The sequence below is a fragment of the Podarcis filfolensis genome, assembly GCF_964270895.1.
Source record: "Podarcis filfolensis genome assembly, chromosome: 2".
NCBI classification, from domain to species: Eukaryota; Metazoa; Chordata; class Lepidosauria; order Squamata; family Lacertidae; genus Podarcis; species Podarcis filfolensis.
This window is the reverse complement of record NC_139605.1, coordinates 6,484,784-6,508,485: the sequence shown is the minus strand read 5'-3', so window position 1 is coordinate 6,508,485 and position 23,702 is coordinate 6,484,784. Positions and strand designations below refer to the sequence as shown.

General features: G+C 45.1%; 2 protein-coding genes across 5 annotated transcripts; both read left to right on the top strand.

Annotated features, from left to right (window-relative positions):
- The first annotated feature begins 1,614 nt into the window (after positions 1–1,614).
- On the top strand, positions 1,615–13,077 carry LOC310756870 (zinc finger protein with KRAB and SCAN domains 8-like). Of its 2 annotated transcripts, none has more exons than XM_083601759.1 (6): positions 1,615–1,755; positions 4,587–5,078; positions 6,236–6,356; positions 7,325–7,407; positions 9,344–9,470; positions 10,654–13,077. In XM_083601759.1, exons 2-6 carry the CDS (start codon positions 4,668–4,670, stop codon positions 11,400–11,402), a joined length of 1,491 nt encoding a protein of 496 aa, XP_083457885.1. In that variant the 5' UTR covers positions 1,615–1,755; positions 4,587–4,667; the 3' UTR covers positions 11,403–13,077. The 2 variants fall into 2 exon arrangements, with proteins under 2 accessions (XP_083457885.1, XP_083457884.1); XM_083601758.1 differs by lacking the exon at positions 1,615–1,755 and adding an exon at positions 1,771–2,081.
- A 2,075-nt stretch (positions 13,078–15,152) lies between these two features.
- On the top strand, positions 15,153–23,642 carry LOC310756737 (uncharacterized protein). Of its 3 annotated transcripts, XM_083601376.1 has the most exons (7): positions 15,174–15,326; positions 16,965–17,479; positions 18,303–18,429; positions 19,473–19,567; positions 21,053–21,170; positions 21,597–22,464; positions 23,596–23,642. In XM_083601376.1, the coding sequence occupies exons 1-6, from the start codon at positions 15,239–15,241 to the stop codon at positions 22,427–22,429; spliced, it is 1,776 nt and encodes a 591-aa protein (XP_083457502.1). In that variant the 5' UTR covers positions 15,174–15,238; the 3' UTR covers positions 22,430–22,464; positions 23,596–23,642. The 3 variants fall into 3 exon arrangements, with proteins under 3 accessions (XP_083457503.1, XP_083457502.1, XP_083457501.1); XM_083601377.1 differs by lacking the exon at positions 23,596–23,642 and having other exon boundaries at positions 15,153–15,295; positions 21,597–23,450; XM_083601375.1 differs by lacking the exon at positions 23,596–23,642 and having other exon boundaries at positions 15,175–15,326; positions 21,597–23,450.
- Positions 23,643–23,702: the final 60 nt, after the last annotated feature.

Here is a 23,702-nt window from a genome sequence, read left to right as displayed (position 1 = left end):
GGGCCTATGTTTCGTGGACCTTTACCTGCAGGGTCAAAATTGTAAGTCTGAAGCTCCCCAGAAGAGGGACCCTTTTGTTTTCATGTGTCCGTTGCTCTTTCAGGGTGGGAAACTGTGTGTGGGCTGGTGGGCCAGATAGTTATCTGTCTCCAGCCCTGTTGGCCAACTTCCATAGGAGGGCAGGGCAATTCATTTGTCGAATCTCCTGATATCGATCGTGGTTCCTCTCAAGCACCGGACAGCCAGCTGCTTGACACCCTTCGGCCACCCTGTGCTCCACAAAGCACCGAGCGTAAGTCTGGGTCTAGGCTTTTTTGAGGGTCGGGGGCAGTGAGAAAACAAAAGTGACCCTTATTTTCTCGCTGCCCCCCCCCACTTACATCCAGACTTTCTTCTGTTCTGCTGCTGTGTGTTCTTCAAATACAGGGAGGTGACAGGGAAGTGGGACGATGCCCTTCAAGGCTGCTGCTTCTTCCTTTGAACAAGGTCAGCACCCCCACAGAAAGAGGGAAGGCTTGAAGGTGGGGATGCCCTGCTAGATGAAGTTTGGGTACCACTTTGCGTCAGTCTGCGGAGGAGAGAGTGGCTGGGGAAACCCAGCCAGATGGGCGGGGTATAAATAATAAATTCTTATTATTATAAATTCTTATTATCATAAGCCCTCAGATGTTCTGCAATGGGAGCGCGGAGGGTTCCTCCATCTTTTACACACCTTGCTTTTGTTAACGGAGAAATCTGAGGGCTCCCTTGGACAAAAAAACAAGGACACCAGCCAGGAATACCAGAGCAAAACAGCAGCCAGTAGGCTTGGTCTTTATTGAAGACTATCACGACAGGACTCCCACCTGCCTCAAGGTGGAACAAAATGGAAGCCCTGAACAAAAGAGCACCCATACTTTTATTAGCTGCTAATCCCCATGTTACATCTTCCCCCAAACTACATCACTCATACATCATGGTTACATCATGAAAGGGGAGGTCTGGTGGCGTCCTGGACCCTGCCCCATGGTTCTCCTTGCCCTCCACCAAACACCCATCAAGTGTAACAAAAGAGATATTTACATTTCCCTGTTTCCCAGCCAAGTTAATCACACCCTTTTGTCTTCATCTGGGTTTGTTATTTCTGGAATGGCACTCAGGTATCAGGATGCCAGGGATTATCACTCAGGCAGAGGGGCTGCTGAGTAGCCGAGCTCACATGTCTATATGAATTTCTGAAGTTTCCCCTGTGATCCAGTACATAGATACATTTATCAGTGAATTCTTACATTTGGTATCGTGCAGCAAAGGCCCTTTGAATAGATAGGAAGAAACTGTGATGAAGTGTTTTGTGGGGACAAATCACAAAAGTCACAAAAGCGATTGTGCCGAGTTCGGTAGTGGGCTGCATGTGCATGATATCTGCTGTAGGGACAACCTCCCCCCCAACCTATACATAAATTCCTGCAACACTTTATACAAAGCAAAACCCCGGTCTTTCCCCACCTCTAACTCTTTGCTCCCTTCTGTCTCCTCGCTGTCAAACCCATTTCACTATGAGCAGAGCAGATAGGCTCCCACAGGCAGCTGATCGTAGAGGGTGGGGGAAGAGGCGGGTAGCCCGCACTTCCGGTCATGCGGTGGGGCAGGAGCATCACGTGCAAGGCTCGGCCCCCAAACCTCTTTGGCACCCCCCCCTCTTTATTTATATTTCTTGCACGGATGATCCAGAGACGCTGGATGAAACCTGAAGAAACGTGCACCTGGGAGGCTCAGGCACTGTTTTGGGAAGGGCGGGGTGGGACAGCTCAGTCGCTAGAGCAGGAGGGTCTTGGGTTCGAGTCCCGCGCTGGGCAAATTATTCTTGCATTGCGCAGGGTCGGGCTGGATGACCCCTGGGATCCCTTCGAACTCTACGATTCCTCCTGCACCTAACCTTCTAAGGGTTAAAGTGAACGGAGCAGGATGCCTAGACGGGAAGGCAATGGGAGGAAGAGGATGGGGCGGGGGGGGTGTGGGGAGGGCGCCTCCGCCCCTCTGCTTTCCTGCCCGGTTCATCTGTCTCTTGCAAGCGCTGCGTGGGTGGTCCCTTCTGGGATCTGGTGAGCGGGGGCGGGGCGGGGGGGGCATGCACATTGTTTGTGCATTTGGGTGAAGGGGAGCCCCAGGGCTGCGGGGGAAGGTGCATGGTCGGGGGTGGCGACAGGCAGGAAAATGACAGCTGGGGTGGGGGCTGAAACCCCCCCTGGGGGGGTACCCGGGTTCCTACTCTAGCTCAATGGTTGCCATTAATTTGATTTTGAATTCATTTTGGAATGAATTGATTTTAGAATGTATTTCAATTAACTGATTACGATTTTATGTTATTTTTACTGTTGTTAGCCGCTCTGAGCCCGGCTTTGGCTGAGGAGGGCAGGATATAAATTTAAAAGAATAATATTAGTATTACGCCACCCAGTGAATGCCATACAAAGAAAGGGGAGGTGGATTGTTAACCTATTGGGAGATCGTGGGGCCCCAAGAGCAGCAGGAGAGACCCCCATCCCATTTATCATTTCACCCCTTCCTTCCTTCCTTCCATCCACCCTACAGATTTATTTATTTGATTTTCCATGTTAAAATTTACACTCACACCACAACATATTATATAAAAAACAAGATTCCCAAGAATCTTCTGAACTTCCCTTCCTTCTTTCTTTCTTTCTTATGCGGGTGGAGGGAATTTGGAGCAGATACGCAGTGCTGTGGGAATGAGTTAGCGGTGCCGCTTCCTGCGCTCCCTCCCCTGAATTGGCGTTTAAAAGGGTCCCAGCGACATGCGGCTCAGATGTGCAACCCCTGATGCGTGGAAGACGGGGGTGGGTGGGAGACCTTTTGCCGCTGAATGCAAAGAGCGACTGGAAGCTGGAACCCCCCGTGGATTGAAGACAAGGGGCGCCAACTGAAATAATAATAATAATTTATTTATACCCCGCCCATCTGGCTGGGTTTCCCCAGCCACTCTGGGCAGCTTCCAACAGAATATTAAAATACAATAGTCTATTAAATATTAAAAGCTTCCCTAAATAGGGCTGCCTTCAGATGTCTTCTAAAAGTCTGGTACAGTGGCACCTCAGGTTACATATGCTTCAGGTTACATACGCTTCAGGTTACAGACTCCGCTAACCCAGAAATAGTGCCTCAGGTTAAGAATTTTGCTTTGTAGTTGTTTTTCTCTTTGACATCTGGTGGGAGGGTGTTCCACAGGGCGGGTGCCACCACCGAGAAGGCCCTTTGCCTGGTTCCCTGTAACCTCACTTCTTGGAGGGAGGGAATCGCCAGAAGGCCCTCAGCGCTGGACCTCAGTGTCCGGGCAGAACGATGGGGGTGGAGACGCTCCTTCAGGTATACTGGACCGAGGCCGTTTAGGGCTTTAAAGGTCAGCACCAACACTTTGAATAGAACACACTTGTGTGGCTATGGTTTATAGACCATGAGATAGCTCAGTCGGCAGAGCATACAAATTCTAGAATCCTAGAGTTGGAAGGGACCCGGGGGTCATCTAGTCCAACCCCCCACAATGCAGGAAGAGGCAACTGTCTCTTGAGACGCTTAATCTCACGGTTGTGGGTTTGAGCCCCATGTTTGGCAAAAAGATTCCTGCATTTCAGGGGGTTGAATTATAGGAACCTACAGTTCTGTGATTACAGAGTGAGGGTTAAAGGCCTTGGCTATGGACTTGGTGGAAGGCTGAGGGGAGGGGGAAGAGCTGTCAAGGTTACTGCATCCTTTCAAAAAGATGGGAGGCTTCCAATGAAATCAATCAATCAATCAATCAGTCCATGGCCTTCATGTGGAGGAATCTCCCTCCAGTATTTGATGTGGGACTTGGCATACAATTCACCTGCTTCTCCTTACTTGGGAAGAACTATTTGCAAGCCAAACTCACGCTGGTTTCCTGTGGGAAAATCTTCCAGCCCTGACAATGCAATGATTCTGGTCTTGTAGTAAGCTTAAAGCTTATTGGGAAATGATACATAATGAATTGAAAAGGATGTTCAAAATAACTTTTATTTAAAAAACAACAACCCAGAATCTTTTCTTTTGGGAATTATAGGTACAGAACTACATAAATTGTATAGAAATTTATTTATGTATGTGGCTACAGCAGCAAGAATGTTACTTGCCCCAAAATGGAAAGAAGCAGAAGTCCCAGAAAAAGAGGAGTAGATATAAAAACTTACGGAATATGCAGAAATGGCGAAACTTACAGGAAGAATAAGAAATCAAGATAACAAACTTCTTATAAAAGATTGGAAATGGTTCATTGAATATTTACAGATCAATTGTAAACAGATAAAAACATTAGCAGGATTAATGTAACAACCTGCAGTTTTATAAGAGTATATATATTTACAGAAGAAAAATAAATGAGCAAGTAAAATGAACTTGAAGATGCAGAAGACATTAAAAAAAATAAGGGACCGCAGAAAGAGGGGAAGGAAGTCACAACCTGGAAATGTTAAATAGATTGTAAAACTAATTAAATGTATATATTTGAAAAAATATAAATAAGCAAATAAGACAGTGCAATAATTCTCTAACAAGACAATGTGTTGGCTTTGCAGGAATTGGTGTAACACCTCTGGTCAGCACAGTTTTTGAAGAAGAAGGAATATTCGGAATCTTCTTTGGAGCCCAGATCAGTGATGGACAAGCAAGACTTAGCTGGGCCTACAAGAGTGTCTGATGACTTCAACATTGGGAACAGTGGAGAATTTTTGGAAAGAACCACGCAGGAGATCCTGGGCGAGGAGGATGCCCTCAGCTCAGATGTACAGCGCCAGCAGTTCAGGCATTTCTGCTACCAGGAGGCCAAAGGGCCCCGAGAGGTTTGCAACCGGCTCCACCGCCTTTGCCGTGAGTGGCTGAAGCCAGAGCGACACACGAAAAATCAGATCCTGGACCTGGTGATCCTGGAGCAGTTCCTGGCTGTCCTCCCCCCAGAGATGGAGAACTGGGTGAGGGAATGTGGAGCGGAGACCAGCTATCAGGCGGTGGCCCTGGCTGAAGGTTTCCTCCTGAGCCGGGCAGAGGACCAGAAGCAGGAAGAGCAGCAGGTGAGAGCTTTATATCCTAATTTTTAGGGGGCAGGAGTGTGAGGGAGAGTACCCCATAATTGCTTTTGCCGGGAAAGAAATCACACATAGATTGCGAGTTTCCTTGGGCATGGAGACTCCAGAATGTTTCTGTGTCATCTGGTGGAATTTTATTTCCTAGGCTTTGGATTTTGATGCTCAGTATTTGCTATCCAGGCAGCTCAGGAAATATTGGTGTCTTCATAAATATTGGTGTACCACCACTATTTAGTGATTGTTTGCATGATATATACAAAAGGTCGTTGAGTTTGTTTTTTCCCTTTGGTAAGAGTTGTTTTGGGGCTTTTCTTGGATTTTTAAAGCATTTTTTAATACAGTGGAACCTTGGTCTTCGAACTCCTCCGTAGTCGAATGTTTCAGTTCCCGAACGTCAAAAACCTGGAAGTAATTGCTCCGGTTTTCAAATGATTTTCGGAAGCCGAACGTGCTACGCGGCTTCCATTTTGAGTTTCCCTAATGTATTGAGGCTTCGGCTTTTCAGTTTTCGAACGTTTCAGAAGTCGAACGGTATTCTGGAACGGATTACGTTTGGAAACCGAGATTCCACTGTATAAAAAAATCGCCGTGCTTGCCGTACCCGTCCGGGTTTCCCTGGACATTTTGCCAGTTTAGCAAAAATCCGCCCGGACGTCATTTTGCAGCCCAATTCCAGGATGTATCTGGGAAAACCAGGATGTATGACAGCTCTGTAATACCCTGCTATTTGGGATGTTAATAATGTCAATAATAAGAATAATAATTCACGTATGAAAACCCCACTTTCCGTCATTTGCCAACCTTTTCTGAAAGCGTCCCAAGCCTTTTCCTCTGATACTCCTTTTCTAATCCTGCTCCCCATCCCTGTTTCTGGCAAAGGGCCTGTTATGTACTGAAGTTTTCACCCTGGGCCAGCAGGGGGATACTGTAGATAGTTCAGGTCCACATATGCAAATAAGGGATCGAAAGTGACATTCAGTGATTGGATAGTTACAGAAAATGGTTACTGTTGTGTTCTAGCGGAGCTCTATATAAGCAGGCTGGCTGAACCCTTCAGTTCAGTTCTGTTCTGGCCTGTGAATAAACAAGAGCTGTTTGAAGAATCGCTGTGTCGTCTGATATATTCACCCACAACTTAACAGGGCCTGTTTGCAGAAGGGGCCGCTGGTTTCCCTGAGGCAGAGAAGACTCCTTTGGACACCAGAGGGAGTCCCCTGAGATGGGTGGTCATGCAGGAGGGGGACAAAGGAGCCGCCATACCAGGTAAGGATTAACGGGGCAGGCCTTAACTTGGTCTGATGCGCTGCTATGCAATTAAGACAGTGGATGCAATAAAGACAGGGCAGCCCAACCTCTCAGACTAAGTGGGCTGCAAGAATACTTTGGCATGACACAGGGAATGAAGACAAAATTTGATGCCCCCTCTCCAGGTGGTGCTGTGGGTTAAACCACAGAGCCTAGGGCTTGCTGATCAGAAGGTCGGCGGTTCGAATCCCCGCAACGGGGTGAGCTCCCGTTGCTCGGTCCCTGCTCCTGCCAACCTAGCAGTTCGAAAGCACGTCAAAGTGCGAGTAGATAAATAGGTACCGCTCCGGCGGGAAGGTAAATGGCATTTCCGTGCACTGCCCTGGTTCGCCAGAAGTGGCTTTGTCATGCTGGCCACATGACCTGGAAGCTGTACGCCGGCTCCCTTGGCCTATACAGCGAGATGAGCGCCGCAACCCCAGAGTCGGCCACGACTGGACCTGCAAGACAGGGCCTGCAAGACAGAGCTGTTCCGCCTGGCCTTTGGTTTGGACTCAGTCTGACCCTTATGTTTCCCTCGCCTTCTGGTTTTGATCTATGGGCTACTATTAAAATGAGGCTGCATTTTAAATTGTATTTTTAACCTGTATTTTAAATTGGTTCCCCCTCCCATTATGTTTTTATTGTAATTTTGCTGGTATTAGCTGCCCTGAGCCCGGCTAATACCGGCGGGGGAGGGCGGAGTACAAATTAAAAATTGTTGTTGTTGTTGTTGTTATTCCACATGGAGGAAAACGCTTGATTTGTAAGTAATGGCCTACGAGGAGTGGAGATGAATAAAAAAAGGGGGGGACCTAAACATTCAGAGTGTATAAAACGGGTGAGACAATCTGTAAACTTACCTCAGTGTGTATTTTCAACATGTGGCTCTTGCCTCTGAGGCATATGCCTGCTGATGTCTCTTTCCCCCTCCTTGTCTCTCGCAGGTGATGGAATGATGCTGGAAGGACCATCTCGGCTGCGTCTTCCTTCTGGCAGAGGGGAAGCAGTTGCCATGGCAACAGATCAGGTAGGGGAAAAGAAGGGCTGGGGGGGCAGTCCCTCTGCCCGCTGCCACCTCCCTGGGCCTGACCAAATCTCTCTCCTTCCCTTTGATTCTTCCTTTGACGAAGGCTGTGGGTGCCCATCATTAAGGTTTAAATCCTTATTTCATTTTTAGAAATAAAGTGATACGGGGCGGGGGGGAGTTAAGGGGCGAAAAGAACCACGATGTGCGTAAGAAAGAGGAAAAAAATGAGTTAAAACAAACAAAGTGCAAAAGCCTAATGTAATATACTCCCATACATTCTTATATAAATTGATGTTGTAATAATAATAAATTATTATCCTCTTTTCTTGCTTTTTTAAAATAATTTTTTATTAGTTTTACATAAAGTTGTACACAATAAACATAGCCATGCTGAGGAAAAAATAAAAAGAGGTTCTTTCTAACCTTCAGACCTCCTTCCCTCCCACCATGGGTTCCATTTCTTAAAAATAAAAATAAAAGAATTCCTGCATCATTTACTGTTATCTATCTGCGATATAATGATAGTAACCAAAGTTCATTTTACTTCACAAGTGTCATTGCATTCCTGCCAAGGATTTCAACTGCCTACAGTGGTCTTTCGAATATATTAAAAAGGTTATTCCAGTCTTCTGAAAATACTTGGTCTTCCTGGTTGGTGATCTTTCCCCATCACGTTTTGCCATTTCTGCATATTCCATCGCCCAGTCTTCTCTGGGCGATACTTCTCCTTCTTTCCATCTCTGGGCCAGAAGCATCATCCTAATACTACTACTACTACTACTACTACTACTACTACTAATTTATTATTTAAACCCCGCCCATCTGGCTGGGTTTCCCCAGCCACTCTGGGCGGCTTCCAACAGAATATTAAAATACAATAGTCTATTAAACATTAAAAGCTTCCCTAAACAGGGCTGCCTTCAGATGTCTTCTAAAAGTCTGGTAGTTGTTCTTCTCTTTGACATCTGATGGGAGGACGTTCCACAGGGCGGGTGCCACCACCGAGAAGGCCCTCTGCCTGCTTCCCTGTAACTTGGCTTCTCGCAGGGAGGGAACCGCCAGAAGGCCCTCGGCGCTGGACCTCAGTGTCCGGGCAGAACGATGGGGGTGGAGACACTCCTTCAGATATACTGGACCGAGGCCGTTTAGGGCTTTAAAGGTCAGCACCAACACTTTGAATTGTGCTCAGAAACGTACTGGAAGCCAATGAAGATCTTTCAGGACCGGTGTTATATGGTCTCGGCGGCCACTCCCAGTCACCAGTCTAGCTGCCGCATTCAGGATTAGTTGTAGTTTCCGGGTCACCTTCAAAGGTAGCCCCACGTAGAGGGCATTGCAGTAGTCCAAGCGGGAGATAACCAGAACATGCACCACTCTGGCGAGGCAGTCCACGGGCATACATTGATATTAATAGCCTGCTACTTCCTGTATGAACTCATATTCCAAATGTTGTCAGATTTTATCCTGGTTTAAAATCCTGGACAATAAGACCTGGCCACCTTTCCTTTGTCTAACCTTCTGGGTTTTGCTGGTAGATCATGTTTAAAGGTAAAGGGACCCCTGACCATTAGTTCCAGTCGTGGCCGACTCTGGGGTTGCGGCGCTCATCTCACTTTACTGGCCGAGGGAAGCGGCGTACAGCTTCCAGGTCATGTGGCCAGCATGACTAAGCCGCTTCTGGCAAACCAGAACAGCGCACGGAAACACCACTTACCTTCTGGCTATTTATCTACTTGCACTTTGAGGTGCTTCCGAACTGCTAGGTTGGCAGGAGCAGGGACCGAGCAACGGGAGCTCACCCCGTCGCAGGGATTCGAACCACCGACCTTCTGATCGGCAAGTCCTGGGCTCTGTGGTTTAGACCACAGCGCCACCCGTGTCCCAGATCATGTTTATGTTCCCTTTAAAGAGGAACATGTTAATCTTTCTCTTTTAGGGTCCCGTGTCGTTCCAGGATGTGGCTGTGCATTTCACTGAGGAGGAATGGGCTCTGCTGGATCCTGACCAGAGAGGGCTGCACAAGGACGTCATGGAGGAAAACTGTAAGGTTGTCATTTCCCTCGGTGAGGCTCCGTGTTTCTCTCGTGTTTCTGGGGTGATCCTGAAGCCATCCAGGGTTTGGCTTGGCTTTTATTATCTATTTTGTGTTCTTATTTTGTATTTTAATATCATAGCTGTCAACGTTCCCCTCTTTTTAAGGGAAATTCCGTTATTCCGAATAGGATTCCTCGCAAGAAAAGGGAAAAGTTGACAGCTACGTTTAATATTATGGAACTCCTGAAGAGCTTTGGGTAAAGGGTACTATTCAAATTTTAATAAGTAACTACAGTCGTACCTTGATTTTCGAACAGAATGCGTTCCGGAAGTCCATTCAACTTCCGAAACGTTTGGAAACCAAGGCGCAGCTTCCAATTGGCAGTAGGGGAGTCCTGTAGCCAATCGGAAGCCGCGGAAGTTGCTCCGGGCATTCGGCTTCCAAGGCAAAGTTCAAAGTTGATCGTTAACTAAGCTGTTTGAAAATCAAGGTACAACCTTAAATAAATAAAAATTCAGATGTTGCTGGATTTCACCTCCTGCCATCCCAGACTATTGATCCTTTTAACTTTTTTATGGTTTTATTGTTATGGCTTTGTTTACATTTCTGGAAACCGCTTTGATATATCTTTTGTAATGATACAGTGGTACCTCGGGTTACAGAGCTTCAGGTTACAGACGCTTCAGGTTATAGACTCCGCTAACCCAGAAATAGTACCTCTGGTTAAGAACTTTGCTTCAGGATGAAGTGGCAGCTGGAGGCCCCATTAGCTAAAGTGGTGCTTCAGGTTAAAAACAGTTTCAGGTTAAGAACGGATCTCCAGAACGAATTAAGTTCTTAACCCGAGGTACCACTGTACTGCACTATATAAATATAGATACATAAATCAATATAAAATCTGTTTTAAAGTCCTTAAAGGACTTAAAGGTAATGTCCAAAATGTTATTTATTTATTTATTCTAAAAATTGTAAAACAACAACAACCCATAAAAATCAGCATAAATTAACAGATAGGGCATTTCTTGTGCTATAGAATCTCATGCCCCATCCTGCCCCACTGCTGGCATGTATAAATGCTAAAATTCAAACTTTATACATTAGTTTTTCTATAGTTCTGTAATTCCACTTTTCCATATAAATGAAAAGCCTAATTGAATTATTTTTTAAAGGGCTCCATTTCTATCTCAGTCTCCTTCCTGTTTTCATTGCAGCAGGTGGAGAGGGTTTTCAGCCTGGTTCCAGCCCCACCACACCTCAAAGGACGCCTGCAAATGACAAACCATACCAGTGCCAGGAATGTGGAAAGAGCTTCGCTCACAAGTGGGTTCTCACTAATCATCAAAGAATTCACACAGGGGAGAAACCATACAAATGCTTGGAGTGTGGAAAGTGCTTCACTCGGAAGGTGAACCTCATCCCTCATCAGAGAATCCACACAGGGGAGAAACCATACCAGTGCTTGGAATGTGGAAAGACCTTCAGGCAGAAGAGATATCTCACTTCACATCAAACCATTCACACAGGACAGAAATTATTTCAGTGCTTGGAGTGCGGAAAGAGCTTCAGGCACAATATAACTCTAATGAATCATCAAAAATTTCACACGGGAGAGACGCCGTATCAATGCTTAGAGTGTGGAAAGAGCTTCATCAGTATTTCCCACCTTACGTCCCACCAAACACTTCACACAGGGGAGAAACCGTATCAGTGCCCCGAGTGCGAGAAACGCTTCACTCAGAAGAGTCACCTGACCTCTCACCAAACAATTCACACAGGGGAGACGCCATATAAATGTTTGGAGTGTGGGAAGTGCTTCCGTCTCAGCAGATACCTCACTTCTCATCAGAGAATCCACACAGGGGAGAAACCGTTTCGTTGCTCAGAGTGTGGAAAGAGCTTTGGTGAAAAGAAAACTTTAGCTTCTCATCAAAAGAATTCACACCCTGGGGAAACTGTGTAATTGATTAGAGAGTGGAAAATACTTCTGTCTGAACAGTAACATCATCATTTGTAGACTGTCACCGTTGGAGATGCGATAAAAAGTTATTTACAAAAACAACAACCCAAAAACCAATGATCTCATCAAGTAATTCACCAGGCAGAATATCAACATCACCTCAGCATTACTGCACACCTTCAACGTCATCGAAGAATCTACGCAGGGAAGAAACCAATCCTTTGGACATGGATAGAGCTTTATCCAGAAGATACACCTCACTCTTCCACACTCAGGAAAAACTGTAGAACGAGATTCTATCACTCACTGTAGAAATGAACGCCAGGCAAGGAGTCATATTGATGTGCTGACAACAAAGAAACCTGTTTTTAAAAATTTGATTTCCACTTGCTTTAGTAACATAGAGAGAAATTATGGTCTATAGGTAATTGATTGGTGGTCCAAAATGTGGTATAAATCGTGGCAGGGGATAGCTCCTGCTAGGCTTCCACTCGCCACCGCACAATGTCCCGCCAAAGTCTTTTTGGGAATTTAAGGTCACCTTCCGAGGTGGGATATGAGTAGCTCCTAAGCAGAAATGCTGTTTGCTCAGGTGAGTTTGTCTCAAACACAGATACACCCACGCTGTTTGGTTTGGGTAAAAATTGACTCCTGAAAGCCCAAGGGAACAGAATCCACATACACTCTGTATGCTTATTCTAAGGGGCTTATTCCCAGAAATTGAATATTGCCTCTTTTATCCAGAACTTTTTACAGTGTCTGAGGAAAAGCTGAATTCACTTTTGATTTGTACAGTACTATAAGACCAACGCGGGTGGCGCTGTGGTCTAAACCACAGAGCCTAGGGTTTGCCGATCAGAAGGTCAGTGGTTCGAATCCCCACAACAGGGTGAGCTCCCATTGTTCGGTCCCTGCTCCTGCCAACCTAGCAGTTTGAAAGCATGTCAAAGTGCAAGTAGATAAATAGGTACCACTCTGGTGGGAAGGTAAACGGCGTTTCCATGCGCTGCTCTGGTTCGCCAGAAGCGGCTTAGTCATGCTGGCCACATGACCCGGAAGCTGATGTCGGCTCCCTAAGCCAATAAAGTGAGATGAGTGCTCAACCCCAGAGTCGTCCGCAATTGGACCTAACGGTCAGGGGTACCTCTTTATAAGACCGACAACTGACCTCAGCAAAGCTAGCAGGGGAATTTTTATTTTCTATTTTTGCTTGAGGCCTGCTCCGTAAGTCAAAGTGTGGAATATCCAAAGCTAGGGAAGTTATTCTGGCCCCTTAGGCACAAGATCCCACAAGTGTCTCTTCCCCCTCCATGCCAGTAAAATAAAACTACTTGACCATACATTTGCTGCCTTGTCAATGATGCCCCAAATCATCAATCTCCGCCCCACTGTCCAATGGTAGGGCTGGTCCTGCTCATCAGGTTCTTCCCCCCATTTGCCATTCCATCAGGCTAGACTGGAGAGAAGAGGCTTCTCATTGGCTCAGCTTTTGGCACTGGTCATTACAAGGAAATTGCAATTATACTTGAATGTGCTTTTCTCCTCCTCCCTCCTGATCCTTTTTCTTTTTGTGTTGTGTCTTTTAGATTGTTAGCCTGAGTTGAAGGACTGTTTGAGAGCAGGGTAAAAAAAATGCTTTAGATAAGCAAGTAAAAAAAATAATAAACGGTGTACATTATGCCTGTGTATATTAGCAATTGGTTTTCTCGAAACCTGTTTGATCTCTTAACCCATTTCCCTTTGCCAGCCGATTTGAAAGGTAAAAAAATTGTGTGCGTGCACATTTCTTCAGATACCAAATATCTGAAGAAGTATGCATGCACACGAAAGCTTATACCAAGAACAAACTTAGCTGGTCAGGTTACATACGCTTCAGGTTACAGACTCCGCTAACCCAGAAATAGTGCTTCAGGTTAAGAACTTTGCTTCAGGATGAGAACAGAAATTGTGCAGCAGGAGGCCCCATTAGCTAAAGTGGTGCTTCAGGTTAAGAACAGTTTCAGGTTAAGTACGGACCTCCGGAACGAATTAAGTACTTAACTTGAGGTACCACTGTGTATATATCGACTGCGTCAGACCAATATGGCTACCTACCTGAATCTCGATCCTTAAAGGTATAGATAGCCTGGTTAATATTCAGACCAGGCTGTAGCATCACATAGCATTTCTTATTTATCCCTATTAAATGATACTATGTTATTATTGCCCGTGAGATCGTCGCTTCAATATATTCCACAGTTTCTCCGTTTTTCAAATCAAATGTTTGAAAGGATTGGTTCTCAGGTGGTTGACTGATCCACTCAGGTGCACAAGATGGATGCACATAGACTCCACTGGGGTCTGAACTAGCGGCAGTGATTGCTGACCCATTTAGGGAAGTGGGGCAGTGCCAGTGGTCTGACTTGGCATGATATGGCAGCTTCCTGAGCTCCTGATGTTGGAAAATCCCAAGGGAGACAAAAGCCCTTTTGACAGCACAGAGTGGAGGTCATTCACTCCCAATAGAGGAGGATTTCCCAAACTTGGGCCTCCAGCTGTTTCCGGACTACAGTTCGCATCATCCCTGACTGCTGGTCCCTCTAGTTAGGGAATGATGGGAGTTGTAGTCCGAACAGCTAGAGGAGACCCAAGTTTGGGGAAACCCTGCACTAGATGCAGGAAGGAACAACAACAACAGCAGCAGCAGCAACAATTTATTTATACCCCGCCCATCTGGCTAGGTTTCCCCAGCGCCTCTGGGCGCCATGCAACAGAATATTAAAAACAATAAAACATCAAACATTAAAAACTTCCCTAAACAGGGCTGCCTTCAGATGTCTTCTAAAAGTCAGATAGTTGTTTATCTCCTTGACATCTGATGGGAGGGTGTTCCACAGGGTGGGCACCACCACCAAGAAGACCCTCTGCCATGGTTCCCTGTAACCTCTCTTCTCGCAGGGAGGGAACTGCCAGAAGACCCTTGGAGGTGGACCTCAGTGTCCAGGCAGAATGATGGGGACGCTCCTTCAGGTATTCAATAAGTTGATGTAGGTGAAATGAAGGCTACCAGTGGCTACAGCATAGCTGCCAACTTTTCCCTTTTCTTGCGAGGAATCTTATTTGGAATAAGGGAATTTCCCTTTAAACAAGGGAAACGTTGACAGCTATGGGCTACAGATGGGTGGCATATAATAAAGTTATTATTATTACTGTTATTATAACTACTACTATAACCACGAGGGCTGAGCTCTGCTGCTCCACTGTGCCAGGGCTTCTCCCCCCCCCCCAGGAATTTTTATTAACGTTTTCACAATATAATAAAATTATATCTAGAAAAAATGATATCGAAAAGAAAGAAAAAACAAAAGTAAAGAGAGGAATGAAAAGGAATGAAGAAAAAAAGAGAAGAAAGACAATAGATATAATAAAGCAAACACATATATAATATATAATACAATATTATAATATAATATAATATAATATAATATAATATAATATAATATAATATAATAATAGTGTGTGTGTGTATCCCTTTAGAAATAATAAAACGTGTGTTTGTTTTATTATTTCTAGAGGGATATACACACACAAAATTATTATATTATATTATACTGTATTATATTATATTATAATATTTGTGTTTATATATTATTATGCGTGTTTGTTTTATTATTTCTAGAGGGGGAATCTCTCCCCTCTATTCTAATTAAACCCTGCGCAACGGCTTCTGTAGAGTTAAAACGAGGCGGCCTTCGTTTCCTAGAGAGGACGCGAATGCGGCGAGGAAGGGAGGTGCGGGGGTCGCGAGGTCCTCCAGAGCCAACGCTCTTTCCTCCTGCCCAGCCCCCCCCCCAGTGCGCATGCCTGGTCCTTCCCGCGGCTTTTTCTGCCTCTGCCCGAGGGGCTTCGGGGACCTGGTGAGCTCCCGCAGACCCACCTCTGGCCCCGGTGCATGGGGGTGCAGGGGAGCCCCCAGGGCTGCAGGGAGGAAGGGGCATAGGGAGAAGGGGGGCAGGAGAGGAGACCCCCTGGGTGGGGAGATGGGCAGACCCCCAGCACCAGGCAGGCGCTGAATGGAGGGGGAGAAGGGGGGAGTCCTTGGTTTATTGGGGGGAGGAGAGGAGCTCCCCAATAAAATATCTCATAGAATTGTAGGCATGGAAAGGGACCCAGGGGGAACAACGCAACAATCACAAAAATAATAGTAGATAAAGAAGATCGCATTGGTGGAGGGAAGTACTGGGCTGTGGGGCAGGGAGGTGAAGGGGTTAATTTAAATTGTTAAAGATTGGTATAGGATTTAAGAGATTTAAATTTTAATAAAGATCCTATAAAGGAAGCAGAAAGCAGCAAGACATATCAAGTAAACGTATCGGAGAGGAGATCAGTGTACAGTGGTACCTCGGGTTACATACGCTTCAGGTTACAGACTCCACTAACCCAGAAATAGTACCTCGGGTTAAGAACTTTGCTTCAGGATGAGAACAGAAATTGCGTGGCGGCAGCGGGAGGCCCCATTAGCTAAAGTGATGCTTCAGGTTAAGAACCTGAGGTACCACTGTAAATGAAAACATGAGACTTATGGTTTTGTTACATATGGTTTTATTTTGGAGCTTGTTTATTTTGGAGTTGTTTGTTGTAAAGAATGTATATTATGTGAATACAATAATAAAGGATTTTTTTAAAAAAAGGAAGCTCACCTAAAGCATCCATGACAGGTTGCCATCCAACCTCTGCTTAAAAAACCTCCAAGGAAGGAGAGTCCGCCACCCACTGAGGGAGACTGTTCCACTGTCAAACAGCTTTTGCTGTCAGAATGTTTTTCCGGCATTGCCATTCAAGTTGTGTCAATTGATTATTATTAATAATAATAAAAATAAAAATAAAATTTATTTATACCTCGCCCTCCCCGGCCAGGCCAGCTGGCACCAATAAAATCACAGTAAAAACATAATTGGGGGGGGGGGGGAGACCAATTTAAAATACAGGTTAAAATGCAATTTAAAATGCAGCCTCATTTTAAAAGTAGCTGATAGATCAAGACCGTAAGGGGAGGGCAACATAATGGTCAGACTGAGTCCAAACCAAAGGCCAGTGGGGTGGGGCTCACCTGCTCGAACCCCAATATTTTATTCTAGTTGGCACCCCTGGCAGTTGATTCACCTGGGTGCCACCTCCCTACAATACCCACACCAGAAAGCCAAGCTGCTTTCTCTCTTCCAATAAGTCAGGAAGCCGTTTTGATGCGCACTGTGGAATCACAGACTTGCAGAATTGGAAGTCATCTAGTCTAGGATTCTTTTCCCAACGTGGGCCTCGAACCTTCGACCCTGAAGGTTACATACGCTTCAGGTTACAGACTCCGCTAACCCTGAAATAGTGCTTCAGGTTAAGAACTTTGCTCCAGGATGAGAACAGAAATTGTCTTCCGGCGGCGCGGCAGCAGCGGGAGGCCCCATTAGCTAAAGTGGTGTTTCGGGTTAAGAACAGTTTCAGGTTAAGAACAGACCTCTGGAACGAATTAAGTACTTAACCTGAGGTACCACTATAATAATTTGCTAACAGAACTGTGTGTTGGATTTGCAGGACTTGGAAGCACCTCTGGGAGTTGCCCTGAGAGAAAATTAGCAATAAAGGGACAAGTCCCTTTGAATCCTTTGGGGGCATTCCAGCAGAATAGATTAATGATGGAAGAAGATTCAGCTGAACCTGAAGCAGGAAGGGGCCCCCAAACCACCAAGACTGGGAGCAGTGAGGAATTCTGGGGGGAAACCATGGAGAAGAGATTGAGGGAAGAGGACACCCTCAGCTCAAATGTGCCACAGCAGCAGTTCAGGCAGTTCCACTACCCAGAGGCCAAGGGTCCCCGAGAGGTTTGCAGCCGACTCCACCATCTCTGCCGTCAGTGGCTGAAGCCAGAACTTCACACAAAATCTCAGATTCTGGACCTGGTGATCCTGGAGCAGTTCCTGGCTGTCCTCCCTCCGGAGATGGAAAACTGGGTGAGGGAATGTGGAGCAGAGACCAGTTCCCAGGCGGTGGCCCTGGCCGAAGGTTTCCTCCTGAGTCGAGCAGAGGAGAAGAAGCAGGAAGAGCAGCAGGTAAGAAAATGTAATTCTAGGGCTAAGAATTCCAGGGAATATATGCTTTTATGTACTGAGCTGAATCCTAGAACAATGGGATCCAGAATGCAGCAGTCTGATTGGTCCGCAGGAGCCACCCAATCCAGCTCCAGGTGGAAGTGAATCAGTGACCTCATTGGCCTGCAGGAGCAGCCAATCAGGCTCCTGGATGAAGTGAATCAGCAACCTGATTGGCCTGCAGGAGCAGCCCGGAATTAACCAATCATGTGGGGCCCATTCTGTAAATAATGTATATATAGCTAGATGTTTTGGGGAAAGTTTCATTCATAGCTACTATGAGCTGAATAAAGAGCATGAAATTCACACTCGACTCTGAGTGTATTTCATATGCTTAATTGATTTTATTAAATGCCCAACTCATTTTGTTTTTGTTTTTTCCAAATAATAATTCCCCCTACACACACACACACTATAGTGGTCAGTTATCCCCACTATAAATAAAGTGGCCACTACAGTGGTACCTTGGGTTACAGATGCTTCAGGTTACAGACGCTTCAGGTTACAGACTCGGCTAACCCAGAAATAGTACCTCGGGTTAAGTACTTTGCTTCAGGATGAGAACAGAAATCGTGCGGCGCAGCGGCAGCGGAAGGCCCCATTGGCTAAAGTGGTACCTCGGGTTAAGAACAGTTTCAGGTTAAAAACGGACCTCCAGAATGAATTAAGTTCTTAACCTGAGGTACCACTGTATAAATAAAGCGATCAATAGAGAGCATGTTGTCCAAATCCCTTTTCTGTTTCTTAACCCCAATCCCTCTTTCAATCTTCCTTGCTGTTTCAGGTAAATGGTATGTCATCAGAAGGGACCAACAGTTTCCATGAGGCAGAGAATACTTTCTTGGACACCGGAGAGCATTCGCTGAGACGGGGGACAGCGCAGGAGGACGACAACGGGGCCTCCTTGCTGGGTAAATATTAACCTCCTCTTTATTGTTTATGCAAGGAATTAATGGGATTCTTTTAGGTTCTGCTCAATCTTTGGGATGCAGGACACATTCGTCCAATTAAACAATAGGTTTATTTTTAATAGAACTGAAATATAAAATGCACAATAATGTCCACACTATAAATGTTATGTGAGACATTTTGTAACGTCAAGGTGTACTTAAGATTTGTGTCACTAAACCTCCGAGAAAATTTTTTGCTACTGACCAATGGTTTTTTTGGTTTTTAAAAAATTATTTATACTTTTCAGATTTATACATTTCACTGATTTTACAATCATTTGACATTTCAAAACTTGATTTCCTTCCCCCTCTTTCTGCGGTTCCTTAAATTTATTTTTTAGTATTTTCTGCATATCCTAACTTAATTTGCTCATTTATTCAGCTTCTTTAAATATATACTCTTATTACAATAATCCTGCCAATGTTTTTATCTCTTTACAATTTATCTGCAAACATTCAATAAACCAATGTCATTTTTTTATAAAAAGTTTGTTATCTTCCGGTAAGTTTCTCCATTTCTGCATATTCCATAAGTCTATGTATCCACTCTTCCTTTGCTGGGACTTCTGCTTCTTTTCATTTTGGGGCAAGTAAAATTCTTGCCTCTGTACAGTGATACCTCGGGTTAAGAACTTAATTCGTTCTGGGGGTCCGTTCTTAACCTGAAACTGTTCTTAATCTGAGGTACCACTTTAGTTAATGCGGCCACTCGCTGCCGCCGCATGATTTCTGTTCTCATCCTGAAGCATAGTTCTTAACCCGAGGTACTATTTCTGGGTTAGCGGAGTCTGTAACCTGAAGCGTCTGTAACCCAAGGTACCACTGTAGTCGCATACATAAATAAATTTCAATACAGTTTAGGTAGTTCTGTCCCTATAATTTGCAAGAGAAAAGCTTCTGGTTTTCTGTTATTTCAAACATTCTTTTCATTTCATTATATATCATTTCCCAGTAAGCCTTAAACCTTACTACAAAATCAATGGATTCTTTTGTCTTGATCTCAGGAATCTTCTTGTGGAATGGAATGGTGCCGGCAAAATCTACTCAGCCATCTCTTCTTGGTGCTGGAGGGGAAACGGCTGTTGTGACACCTGACCAGGTATTGAGACGGACCGCTGGGAAGAGAGTCTAGGGGCTGTCTTTCCCTTCCTCACCTCCTTGGGTGCAAAGAATTCCTTCTTCCCTTTCTTCCTGCCAAAGCTGCCCACTAGGAAGACCGGGGAAGCCACTCAATACAGTTTACGTTCTACAAGATAATAATAGCATCATAGAATTGTAGAGTTGGAAGGGACCTGAGGCTCATCTAGTCCAACCCCAGGAAGATGCAGCCATCCCAGCCTCCTTTCCTTGACTAGCGTGATAAGAATTTTAAGGTCTTAGATATATAATAAATGTACCAACCAAGCACATACATAGGTCAGCACAGGAAGACCGACCTGAAACCATTTTTGATTCCCAAACTGACCAAATGTTTTCCCTGCAAGGAGGGAGGGGGGTCAGAGAGCCTTCCTGAAGGAACAGGTTACCCAAACCTGACTGTGCAGTGTGCAGTCACCCGAACCGGGCCCCAGCCCCAAAATTCCCTAATTCATTCTTCTTCGATCATTAGCTAAAATCCATTAGCTTGAGCTGTATAACACAAACCAGCTGCATAAACAGAGTCTTCTCCTTTATTAACCCATGAAGGCTTAATGGATGGCCTTGTCAGTTCCGAGCGGAGACAGGATGGTCTTATCTTACCGGTTGTAAGCTATCTTGACCACGCTGACACACAGACCTTGCACAGACCCTGTCAGCCCACGCGCCCGGGGATGGCGCCAGCCAAGATAAGGAGTACAGGAACAGGAATCTCTGTTCATGCTCAAGGATGTAAACTTACGTGTATAAACACATGGGCTGAATTCCCAGGGAGGGGCAGAGGGGGCTTGGAGGGGATATATACTGTATGCAATTCCTCTTTCTTTGTGCTTGCTGTGAACCGATTCACACAGTGCCTTCTGCTGCTCCGGACAGCAGAAATAAAGACTCTTTCTCTGAACCAAACCTCGGTGTCTCTTGACTCCTTCCTCCCCTCTCGGGAGCAACGCAGACCCAACCAGTGGGAAAGGCTACATTCCCATTGTCTCAGGAATTGAGTAATCAGCATTTTAATGGGTGACAGGCTATCAGGAAAAGCAAACAGGAAAAAGAAGATTCAAATTTCTGCTGTAGACCACCCCTTCTGTGATGTATGTATGATGTATGGAGGGGTGGTCTTGCGCTCCAGGGTAGGGAATTTAAAATGTCTATGTAAGGGCGGACACACCTGGGTTCTAGGTCCTCCTCCTTTCCTGCGGGAGAGGGGAGCACCCTGTTGCAACAGATCAATAAAGATCAAGCTTACTAGCTGCTTTGCTTCTCAATATTCTCTGGTTGGCCTCTGTTATTTTCTCCTACCAATAGGGAACCTACGTAAGGACTCTATATGGGCTCTTGGATACCCCCCATAAGGGAAAAGGGCAGCTTTTGTTTACAACACTAGCCATCCTGATTTTGCTGGTAGGTAATGTTTACGATAAAGAGGAAACTGTTCTTTCACTTTCAGAGTCTGGTGTCCTTTGAAGACGTTGCTGTGTATTTCTCAAATGAGGAGTGGGCTGTGCTGGATTCTCACCAGAAAGTGCTGCATAGAGAAGTCATGGAAGAGATCATTGCCTCTCTCGGTAAAGGGCTTTGCTTGTTTTTATACTGTATTTTGTTCTGTGAACTGCCTTGAGATCTTACAAAGAAAAGCGGTATATAAATTTACAGTCATACCTCGGGTTGAAGTTGCTTCAGGTTGAGCACTTTCGGATTGCACTCCGTGGCGACCCGGAAGTAACGGAACACATTACTTCCGGGTTTCACCGCTCGCGCATGTTCAGGCGGTCAAAATGACGTCACGCGCATGCGTGGAAACGGTGAATCGGGACCTGCAGATGCGTGTTGCGTTTACTTCAGGATGTGAACAGGGATCCCATTCATATCCAGAGGTACCACTGTACTAAATAAATAAATTTAATAATAAAACAAGCCTTTTCAGTTTCTCCTTTATCAGAAGCATTGATTGAACTTGTTCAGTGATTTGAGACTCCCCATTTCTTCCTCAGGCTCTAATCGCCACAGAAAGAACTTCCGCCGGAGTCCTGCCGTTATTCCCTATCAAAGAATTCACACCGGGGGAAATTCGTATCAGTGCTTGGAATGCGGAAAGAGCTTCAGGCAGAAAATAACCCTCATCCGCCATCAAAGAATTCACACCGGGGAAAATCCGTATCAGTGCTTGGAATGCGGAAAGTGCTTCAAACAGAAGATCACTCTCATTCATCATCACAGAATCCACACAGGAGAGAAACCATACAAATGCTTGGAATGTGGAAAAGACTTCCTTCGCAGTTCTTACCTTACTTCCCATCAGAGAATCCACACAGGGGAGAAGCCGTATAAATGCTTGGAATGTGGGAAGAGTTTCACGAGGAAGAGAAGTCTCACTTCTCATCAGAGTATTCAGGCAGGGGAGAAACTATATAAGTCCTGGGCTTGTGGAAAGAAGTTCTGTCATGTTTCGTACCTTACTTCCCGTCAGATAATCCACACAGGGGAGGAACCCTATAAATGTTTGGAATGTGGGAAGAGCTTCCTTCACAGTTCTCGCCTTACTTCTCATCAGAGAACTCACACGGGAGAGAAACCGTATCAGTGCTCGGAGTGTGGGAAGAGCTTCACTCGGAAAAGGAACCTCACTTCTCATGGAAGAATTCACACAGGAGAGAAACCATATCAATGCACTGAATGTGGGAAGAGCTTCCGACACAGGCCGTACCTTATTTCCCATCAGAGAATTCATACCGGGGAGAAACCTTATCAGTGTTTGGAGTGTGAAAAGGGCTTCTACCTTAGTTCTAGCCTAACTCGCCACCAGAGAATTCACAGAGGTAGATAGGCACTTACTCCCACATGTGGTGGACTTGTATAAAGGTAACTGGTTTTTGGAAATGTGTATTCTGATTGTTTCCCAAACATTTTCAATGACCCACAAATGGCACTCCCCCCAAAACAAATTTGAATGGGGTTGGGGGTGTATACAATCTTTTCGGGGGGAGGGGGACCATAGCAGCTGCCCATCTAAGATGGCCTGTAAGACAGAGTTGTTCCGCCTGGCCTTTGGCTTGAAATCAATTTGATTCCCTTCCCCTCTTTCCTTTTTCCTTTCTCCTTCTGTGTTGGAACTCCTATTTGGGGACTTCCCTGGTTTTTTTCTGGCCCAGTCTGGATAGTTGGCCTTGGTGAAGTTTTTGATTTGAGTTTCCATTGAAATGAGGCTGCATTCTAATGTTTTAATGTTGTATTTTAATCTTGTTTTTTAAGTTGTATTTCAATCAATTTGTTTTTATATCAGTTGTTAGCCGCCCTGAGCCTGGTCTTGGCTGGGGAGGGCGGGGTATAAATAAATTATTATTGTTGTTGTTGTTGTTGTTGTTGTTGTTGTTGTTGAGGGCGGGGTATAAATAAATTATCATCATCATCATCATCTAACCATTGTGGGAGATCAGAAGACATCCGATGCCAAATCTGGGGACTCACACTAACAGAGAAGTTAACAAATGTGTGCACTTTGCAATCCATGCTCCAAAGATTCATTTTATGTAATGTTCTGCTTTGTTCCACATATAGCTTCTAAAAAAGCTGGTTATCCCCTCTTCGTGGTGCAGCAATAAAACCGCTAGCACATTTGCAAAGCTAACCTGGGTCTAGTATGGTTTCAAGTTGGACTCTCAACTATGTGTTGAGAGTCCTGCATTGCAAGGGGTTGGACTAGATCACCCACAGAGCCCCTTCCAACTCTATGATTCTGTGAAATATACATGGCCTTCTGTGGGTGGGGTATCCTAGGTTAATTTCCACCCCCTAATATTATTTAGCATCATCTGTGATGAAAATTAAAAAGTAGGAATGTTAATGAACAACAAGTACGCATTGTGTTCAGAATCTGTGAGCTGGTTTCTGTTTTGCACCTCACCCTTCATATTATTGTGTTTATTGTTCTTTTGTATATTTTGTATATATCTGAGTTGTATATATCTAAGTTGTTTTCAAAAATTCACACAGGTGGAAAACTAATGTTTGGAGTGTGTGGACTGTCATATGACCGTAAGGTGAGAGAATGTTCTCTAAAACTTTAATTACATTACTAAAAAAGAAAAAAAGCCAATTCA